The 9,984-nt window shown below is 38.7% G+C and overlaps 1 protein-coding gene across 1 annotated transcript; it reads right to left on the bottom strand.

Moving 5' to 3' along the window:
• On the bottom strand, positions 1–8,879 carry LOC146668073 (uncharacterized). The gene is made up of 11 exons (XM_085409868.1): positions 8,584–8,879; positions 7,736–7,978; positions 5,742–5,984; positions 2,728–2,970; positions 2,459–2,593; positions 2,247–2,341; positions 2,058–2,105; positions 1,736–1,954; positions 1,452–1,632; positions 1,195–1,365; positions 1–1,105 (listed from the first exon to the last, which is right to left on the bottom strand). Exons 1-11 carry the CDS (start codon positions 8,642–8,644, stop codon positions 1,014–1,016), a joined length of 1,731 nt encoding a protein of 576 aa, XP_085265994.1. The 5' UTR covers positions 8,645–8,879; the 3' UTR covers positions 1–1,013.
• Positions 8,880–9,984: the final 1,105 nt, after the last annotated feature.

Genomic DNA, 9,984 nt, shown 5'->3' with positions numbered 1-9,984 from the left:
TCCGTGTACCTGCTCTCATTTACTGTTTTAGCGGTTTGGTGGTTGTAGAAATTTTGTGAGGTTTAACCTGAGATTCTGGCGTTTCGGGCAAAATAAATTTCTATTTAAAAATCGATTCAGGTTTTAATGAATCGATATCACGTTATCCAAGCCAGAATCGATTTTAATCGATAAATCGATCATCAAAACCCACCCCTATTAAGAAATATAAAATTTTCACTACTGAATGGACATTAATGATTCAATTCAACCTTAACTATAGCAACAAGTCACATCTGTTGTCTAGAGGCACTTTACATTGGAAGGCAGAGACCCTATACTATTAGAAAATGAATCCCACCAATCAGAGAGCCCACTATGAGCAAACAATCAGCAACAGTGGGAAGGAAAAACTGTTGCAACCTCTGTTAGATCCAGGAAATCTGTTGAGACGCATTAGAGGTTAGGGCAACAGATGCAAGTCTTCAGAGCAGTGACAGTGTGACTTTCGTTGTGCATACTTTAACCTGATTGAGTTTTCAGTTTTCTTACTTGTCAAAATGCATCATGAGTAAAAAACAATCCTTGACATGGTAATGAAAGAGTATTCTCAGCAAAGTTGAGTTAAACAAGTTTTAATGGAAGTTTAAGTTAAATCTTTTGATTTTTACTAATTTTGATTACATCAACGTAATTTTATTACATTAACCTAATCAAATAAGGCCAATTTTGATGAAGCTCCTGACCCAGCCCAAGCTCTCTATGAAGACGAGGAAAAACTCCCCGGGGGGCCAGAATGATGGGAAGAAACCTCGGGAAAGCCAATTCAAAGAGAGATCCCCTTTCCTGGGATGGCTGGGGGGGTTACAGGAATTTCAGGATAGCAAAATTTAGAATTGGCCAAAAAAAACCAAAAAACAACCTTTTCCTGTTAAAAAAAACCAAAAAAATGAAAGAAAGACAAAAATAGAAAGTTAGGTCACGTATCACACTTATATGATAATATATGAAATGTGTGTGTGTGAGAGATGGGTTTATCTGAGCCAGGGGTGACGCTGGAGGTCCCCCAGCGTTGGGCGCTTCTCCGGGACATCGGTTAAACACGCATCCAGGAAATTCCGGCAGTCTGGAAAGAAAGAAAGGAGAGAAAAGATGAAGATGATAGTTCCAGTGATCCAAGCCATCAGTGAATCTTGAAGTGTGATGTTTTCTTACGTGGGGACAGATGCTCGTTGAATTTCAGTTCGTTTTCAATGAACGTCATGATATTAAAGTCCCCCACATGAAGCGCTTCGTACAGCACCACTCCCATTTGCCACACCGTGGTGGGTCCAGGCCTGTATTTTTTGCCCCAGTAACATTCGGGAGGGCTGTGGATAGGTGTACCTAATAAACAGACACAATTACAATTTCTTCTAAAACAAAAGGCACAAATTGCTACATCTGTGAAGAGCAGGAGCTGAATATGTTACCATAGAAGAAGCAGAACTGCGATTGCTCCGTAGCAAAGCAGCTCAGGCCAAAGTCAATGATACGAACTCGAGGCACATCTGAGCCGGTCTCAATCAGAATGTTCTCACTCTTGATGTCCCGGTGAAAGATGTCTTTCTCTTCCAGGTCCTTTGCTGCATCAACCAGTTGCTTCAGAATGACCTGGAAAAGATGAAAAAGACAGTAATGAGTCAACAGGTTGATGCTTCTCTGATACTCTGTGCTTTCAGTGCTGTACAGTCTAAGGCTCTTCCAGTCAACTTACCTTGGCCTTTCCTTCTGGTAAACATCCTCCATTTTCTCTTATGTAGTCAAACAGGTCCACCGCGGGGACAGGTCTCTCCTGCACCAGGATCAGCTCTGTGCCAAAGTCAAACCAGTCCAACAGAGACACAGGAGCCGACGTTCCCACTGATCCATCTGCTTCAGCTGCAAGCTTCAGCAAAATGGCCACTTCCACTGAGACTTCCTTCCCGTTTTCATCCTGATATATTACAACAAAGTGGATGATGAGGAACAGATGTTTCACAGGTGAACGCTGCACTCAGTCCAGGAATGTAAAAACAGTTCAAGTGTTGCACACTTACCGTCACTTTGATGGGGATTCTGTTCTTGGGAACGTGTTTGATGGCTACCTAAAAGACACAGAGCATTGGTGAGCATTTCCTCAGTATGACATCATTAAAGGTGTAAAACGGCACCTTTAATGCTCAGCTGACGATATTATCCGTTATCTGCATTACTGCCTGTCTTACTCCCACCATCTGAACACTTACTGGGAAATGATCTGTTATCCTGTAGCCAGCAAACACTGCTCCACAGCCGCCATTTCCTAGATGGTGCTCCTGCACATATCTGGCTTGGTATTCCCCTGAAAAGACCCAAATGTTGTTTTACTACAGCTGTGACACAAATTACTCTCTGCTGTACCCTAAATGTTCATTTTGCTCTTCACCTGAGTATAAAAGCCAAGCTGCTTGCTACTTACGTTGCTGGTCGGCTGCTGGATTTTGGACGACGTTTTTGGTTTTGTCCTTTTTCTTTTTCTTGGGTGACTCTTTGCTGTCTCCCGCAGACTTGTTTCTGCCATTTTTTGTGCACCCCTTTGTGTTTTGACTGCAGTCTGCAGATGTGGAAAACAGCAAAAGCACATCAGCGTATTAGATCATACACACAAATATCTCCCAAACACTAATATCTTAAACCGAGCAACCAGCTGTGCACTTAATCTACCCCTCACTCAACTAATTAGCCTACCTTTACCAGTGTCCACGGAGGAAGACGCTTGCTCCCTGTCTCCACTCGTAGGCTCAGCAAGTTTAATCTTCTTCGGTGCACTGGTTGTGCCCGCTCCATCTTGCTGGGCCTTACGCTTCCCTGCTTTGACCTGGTGTGTATCTGAGCTGGTGGAAGGAGCAGCCTGCTCAGTGACCCTCCCTCTTTTTACGGGGGTCTTCTTTTCAGGACTGGCCTTTCTTTTAGCCATCCTGCTCTTAGAGTCTATAAACAACAACAACAACAACACAGTAGTGAAAAAGAGTGCTCGACATCAGGACTGGAAGGATTTTGATGCCATTTTAGGAAGTATTGGTTAAATTATAATAACAAGTTTATCCTTTTGATAAAAAACAGAGCAACACGACTCCATACTAGGTCTACTAAGACTTAGATCTTCATGACACTTGTTGATCTGTTTTTACTGCTGAGTCCAAGAATAAACTTGTCACATTATTTTACCAAAAGACAAAGTGCCCCATTAACCTTTCTTTGATTAGACGTGTTGTAATTATGCTATTTTCAGTCAAACATACCCATATGGAAAAGAAATAGTACAAATTTATAAAAGACTTGCATAAGATGTGGCCTACTTCATACAGTGAATCATATCAGGCTTATATGATTTACTCGTGAAAGTGGCCACTTTCTCATTACTTTCATATATTGTTTTAGTAAGTATCCAAAACATACAAGTTTCACACAAGACAGATACAAACTTTATAAGATTTATATATATCTTTTCCATATGGGTAGGATTCAAATGTTTCATTTTATACACAGACTGTCAACATTTTTAGAAAAGTAGATTCTGTTATTTGAGGGATTTTACCCAGATTTGATGTATTTGTTTACTTACTTTGATCTCCTGGATCTTTCTTATCTCCTGAATTTGTATTTTTTCTCGTTTCCTTTTTCATGTTAATTTTTGAGACCTTGTAAAATGGAAAATGTCACCGTGATGAGGGAATACTTCTTCAAATGTGTGCGCTTGTCTTTCCTAAGCTGTTTAAGCGAGTTCCGTAAGTGAGCTTTCAAAATAAACTCAGGAGTAGGGATGGGTATCGTTTCGGTTTTATCCGATACCGGTGCCAAACCGGTACTTTTGAAACGGTGCCGGTGCTCAAACCGGTGCTTAAAGAATGGAGAGCACAAAATTGGTCCAAAAACCTCTCATGTTCAGCTGTTTTTTGTAAAAAGATAACAATGTTAGCCTTTTCTGCAGCTATGGGGCATATATGGCATCACTCTTGGCTGGAAGCAGTGCTTAATCAATGGAAAAAACACAAACTTTGTCCTAAACCTCTCATGTTTAACTGTTTTCCACTTTTTCTTTGGTCTTTTTAGCCTTTTTGGCCAGGGTGAAGCGAGTATCTGCCATCAAACAAGAGGACAGCTGCATGTAGCTATGATGATGTTTGCTAGTTCACCTTACCTGCATTAATGTAATAACGTGGTTAGCCTACTCAACGTAAATTACACACGAACAACATTAAGCTACTCACGCAGAGAAGAACGGCTGCTGCTGCATCATCATCCGTCATCATTTCTGCTACACTGGCAGGGCTAGGGGCCAGGACTCTCCTCTTCGTGTTTTTGGGGGATGTTGCATAACAGGCAACCCACCCGCAGTAGATGTGCTCGGTGTGAGGTCTCGCAGCAAGCTATCAAATACGGCGCATTTCTCGGCTTTAAAAAAACGCTATGCGTCGCCAGGTGTTTCGTCGGATTCGAGGTGTTACCTCCTTTGACAGTATCACAGTATCAGCTTAAAGCACTTGTTGCAGGCTGCTGAGTTTGCATATATTGCTGTGAAGTACAGCCAGACTTTTGACCGCTTCGCCTTGGACATTTTTAATCTGTAGCTCTGCTCTAAAAGAACGCACGTACCTGGACCCGCCTACTATCCTCGGAAACGTAAAATGATTGGCTAGAAGTTTATCACAGCTCAGGAAAAAAAAGCACCGAAATAAAGCACCGAAATGTGCGCTGCTTTTCGGTCTGGTTACTACCGTTTATGTCAGAACCGGTGCCATCATGGCACCGGACACCGGTACCCATCCCTACTCAGGAGACTATGGCATCAGAACCTTGCCTTTCAGTGACATCACCGACTGCCAGTAAAAGTGCTCCTAAGTAGTTTAAAGAAAAACACTATGGCAGACAAAGCCATAATAATTCATATAATTTAATGAGAAGTCGATATACCTACCTATAAATTTTGTTTTTTAAATTGTGCATTTATTTTTTTATATAGTGTAACTACTGGACCTTATTTCTCTTTTTAAATCTAGAGACAACCACGTTTTTGAGGTTGTATCACCTTTCCCATAGCTATTCATTTGTGTGAATAGCTATGGGTTAACTAGCTATTGGTGTTAATTTACTGATTAACTTATAAAACACATGCTCAACTTACTGAAAAAGTCCCACAGTGGCTTCCATCCTTATGTTGGTTTGTCCAGTTTACGGCAGAACACATCAAACCTGGGGCCCATGTCAGCCCTACTTGCGGCCGTATATTTAAGTGAAGAAATATAAAGCAATTTGGCACTTGAAGAGCCTTTTTTGTTAGCGGGGGATTTATTTATTTTTGAGTCCAATGTTAAAATGCGTTCTTAAAAAAGTTTAAAAAAAAAATTAATATGAAGGTCTAACCCAGGAGTCAGCAACCTTTCTGATGATAAGTGCCATCTAAAATTTCCTTAGAAGTCAACGTGCCATATGATTGCATTAGCAATAAATTTAATAATGCTCTATATCAACAGTTACACACTATATAGACCAACTTTATAGAATTATATTTGTTCGCAAATGTTGGCATAGAGCAGATCAGCTATTTTGAAACAAAAAATACACTTTTTTTTCATCAGTAACAAGAACTCCATAACAGCAAATGAACTGTACAACAGAAAAATATCTCCCAAACACTAATATCTTAAACCGAGCAACCAGCTGTGCACTTAATCTACCCCTCACTCAACTAATTAGCCTACCTTTACCAGTGTCCACGGAGGAAGACGCTTGCTCCCTGTCTTCACTCGTAGGCTCAGCAAGTTTAATCTTCTTCGGTGCACTGGTTGTGCCCGCTCCATCTTGCTGGGCCTTACGCTTCACTGCTTTGACCTGGTGTGTATCTGAGCTGGTGGAAGGAGCAGCCTGCTCAGTGACCCTCCCTCTTTTTACGGGGGTCTTCTTTTCAGGACTGGCCTTTCTTTTAGCCATCCTGCTCTTAGAGTCTATAAACAACAACAACAACAACAACACAGTAGTGAAAAAGAGTGCTCGACATCAGGACTGGAAGGATTTTGATGCCATTTTAGGAAGTATTGGTTAAATTATAATAACAAGTTTATCCTTTTGATAAAAAACAGAGCAACACGACTCCATACTAGGTCTACTAAGACTTAGATCTTCATGACACTTGTTGATCTGTTTTTACTGCTGAGTCCAAGAATAAACTTGTCACATTATTTTACCAAAAGACAAAGTGCCCCATTAACCTTTCTTTGATTAGACGTGTTGTAATTATGCTATTTTCAGTCAAACATACCCATATGGAAAAGAAATAGTACAAATTTATAAAAGACTTGCATAAGATGTGGCCTACTTCATGCAGTGAATCATATCAGGCTTATATGATTTACTCGTGAAAGTGGCCACTTTCTCATTACTTTCATATATTGTTTTAGTAAGTATCCAAAACATACAAGTTTCACACAAGACAGATACAAACTTTATAAGATTTATATATATCTTTTCCATATGGGTAGGATTCAAATGTTTCATTTTATACACAGACTGTCAACATTTTTAGAAAAGTAGATTCTGTTATTTGAGGGATTTTACCCAGATTTGATGTATTTGTTTACTTACTTTGATCTCCTGGATCTTTCTTATCTCCTGAATTTGTATTTTTTCTCGTTTCCTTTTTCATGTTAATTTTTGAGACCGTTTAAAAGTGAAAATGTCACCGTGATGAGGGAATACTTCTTCAAATGTGTGCGCTTGTCTTTCCTAAGCTGTTTAAGCGAGTTCCGTAAGTGAGCTTTCAAAATAAACTCAGGAGACTATGGCAACAGAACCTTGCCTTTCAGTGACATCACCGACTGCCAGTAAAAGTGTTCCTAAGTAGTTTAAAGAAAAACACTATGGCAGACAAAGCCATAATAATTCATATAATTTAATGAGAAGTCGATATACCTACCTATAAATTTTGTTTTTTAAATTGTGCATTTATTTTTTTATATAGTGTAACTACTGGACCTTATTTCTCTTTTTAAATCTAGAGACAACCACGTTTTTGAGGTTGTATCACCTTTCCCATAGCTATTCATTTGTGTGAATAGCTATGGGTTAACTAGCTATTGGTGTTAATTTACTGATTAACTTATAAAACACATGCTCAACTTACTGAAAAAGTCCCACAGTGGCTTCCATCCTTATGTTGGTTTGTCCAGTTTACGGCAGAACACATCAAACCTGGGGCCCATGTCAGCCCTACTTGCGGCCGTATATTTAAGTGAAGAAATATAAAGCAATTTGGCACTTGAAGAGCCTTTTTTGTTAGCGGGGGATTTATTTATTTTTGAGTCCAATGTTAAAATGCGTTCTTAAAAAAGTTTTTTAAAAAAATTAATATGAAGGTCTAACCCAGGAGTCAGCAACCTTTCTGATGATAAGTGCCATCTAAAATTTCCTTAGAAGTCAACGTGCCATATGATTGCATTAGCAATAAATTTAATAACGCTCTATATCAACAGTTACACACTATATAGACCAACTTTATAGAATTATATTTGTTCGCAGATGTTGGCATAGAGCAGATCAGCTATTTTGAAACAAAAAATACACTTTTTTTCATCAGTAACAAGAACTCCATAACAGCAAATGAACTGTACAACAGAAAAATATCTCCCAAACACTAATATCTTAAACCGAGCAACCAGCTGTGCACTTAATCTACCCCTCACTCAACTAATTAGCCTACCTTTACCAGTGTCCACGGAGGAAGACGCTTGCTCCCTGTCTCCACTCGTAGGCTCAGCAAGTTTAATCTTCTTCGGTGCACTGGTTGTGCCCGCTCCATCTTGCTGGGCCTTACTCTTCACTGCTTTGACCTGGTGTGTATCTGAGCTGGTGGAAGGAGCAGCCTGCTCAGTGACCCTCCCTCTTTTTACGGGGGTCTTCTTTTCAGGACTGGCCTTTCTTTTAGCCATCCTGCTCTTAGAGTCTATAAACAACAACAACAACACAGTAGTGAAAAAGAGTGCTCGACATTTTAGGAAGTATTGGTTAAATTATAATAACAAGTTTATCCTTTTGATAAAAAACAGAGCAACACGACTCCATACTAGGTCTACTAAGACTTAGATCTTCATGACACTTGTTGATCTGTTTTTACTGCTGAGTCCAAGAATAAACTTGTCACATTATTTTACCAAAAGACAAAGTGCCCCATTAACCTTTCTTTGATTAGACGTGTTGTAATTATGTTGTTTTCAGTCAAACATACCCATATGGAAAAGAAATAGTACAAATTTATAAAAGACTTGCATAAGATGTGGCCTACTTCATGCAGTGAATCATATCAGGCTTATATGATTTACTCGTGAAAGTGGCCACTTTCTCATTACTTTCATATATTGTTTTAGTAAGTATCCAAAACATACAAGTTTCACACAAGACAGATACAAACTTTATAAGATTTATATATATCTTTTCCATATGGGTAGGATTCAAATGTTTCATTTTATACACAGACTGTCAACATTTTTAGAAAAGTAGATTCTGTTATTTGAGGGATTTTACCCAGATTTGATGTATTTGTTTACTTACTTTGATCTCCTGGATCTTTCTTATCTCCTGAATTTGTATTTTTTCTCGTTTCCTTTTTCATGTTAATTTTTGAGACCGTTTAAAAGTGAAAATGTCACCGTGATGAGGGAATACTTCTTCAAATGTGTGCGCTTGTCTTTCCTAAGCTGTTTAAGCGAGTTCCGTAAGTGAGCTTTCAAAATAAACTCAGGAGACTATGGCAACAGAACCTTGCCTTTCAGTGACATCACCGACTGCCAGTAAAAGTGTTCCTAAGTAGTTTAAAGAAAAACACTATGGCAGACAAAGCCATAATAATTCATATAATTTAATGAGAAGTCGATATACCTACCTATAAATTTTGTCTTTTAAATTGTGCATTTATTTTTTATATAGTGGAACTACTGGACCTTATTTCTCTTTTTAAATCTAGAGGCAACCACGTTTTTGAGGTTGTATCACCTTTCCATTTTCTATTAAAGTACATTAATTCATGTGTACTTTGTTTTCTAAAATAAAAACATCATAGTTACCCAATACCCCGTTGTTGTGTGAATAGCTATGGGTTAACTAGCTATTGGTGTTAATTTACTGATTAACTTATAAAACACATGCTCAACTTACTGAAAAAGTCCCACAGTGGCTTCCATCCTTATGTTGGTTTGTCCAGTTTACGGCAGAACACATCAAACCTGGGGCCCATGTCAGCCCTACTTGCGGCCGTATATTTAAGTGAAGAAATATAAAGCAATTTGGCACTTGAAGAGCCTTTTTTGTTAGCGGGGGATTTATTTATTTTTGAGTCCAATGTTAAAATGCGTTCTTAAAAAAGTTTTAAAAAAAAATTAATATGAAGGTCTAACCCAGGAGTCAGCAACCTTTCTGATGATAAGTGCCATCTAAAATTTCCTTAGAAGTCAACGTGCCATATGATTGCATTAGCAATAAATTTAATAACGCTCTATATCAACAGTTACACACTATATAGACCAACTTTATAGAATTATATTTGTTCGCAGATGTTGGCATAGAGCAGATCAGCTATTTTGAAACAAAAAATACACTTTTTTTTCATCAGTAACAAGAACTCCATAACAGCAAATAAACTGTACAACAGAAATGTAAATGCTATTTTTGGTCTCCTCAAAACAATGATAAGAAAAATAAACTGGGCCAATATGGCATGTTTGTTAGTACAGGGATGGACATAGAGCTGGGCGATATATCGAGTTTTTTAAAAAATATCGATATATTTTTATATTAGATATAAGATGTGACCATATCCTTTATATCGATATATACGTTATAATTATAGTTGTGGAGCCAGAAGTTTGCCTCTCTTTCGTCCACTTTTGTCTCTACGCAACGTTACTCGGCCTCGCCTCTCCTTCACTGAACACAACTCCCCCTCCTCCCCCATAG

Source organism: Rhamphochromis longiceps, linkage group LG6 (genome assembly GCF_057381845.1).
Source record: "Rhamphochromis longiceps isolate RC_006_pf linkage group LG6, R_longiceps_female_GT1.1, whole genome shotgun sequence".
Classification (NCBI taxonomy): Eukaryota; Metazoa; Chordata; class Actinopteri; order Cichliformes; family Cichlidae; genus Rhamphochromis; species Rhamphochromis longiceps.
Note: the sequence above shows the minus strand (reverse complement) of the source record. Positions and strands in the feature narration are given on the sequence as shown.

Coding starts and splice junctions, on each gene's coding strand:
- LOC146668073 (XM_085409868.1), bottom strand. CDS start 8,644: ATGAAAAAGGAAACGAGAAAAAATACAAATTCAGGAGATAAGAAAGAT. Junction 2,971..5,741: donor CTCCGTGGACACTGGTAAAG/GTAGGCTAATTA, acceptor TGTTGTTTATAG/ACTCTAAGAGCAGGATGGCT. Junction 2,106..2,246: donor GGATAACAGATCATTTCCCA/GTAAGTGTTCAG, acceptor TGTGTCTTTTAG/GTAGCCATCAAACACGTTCC.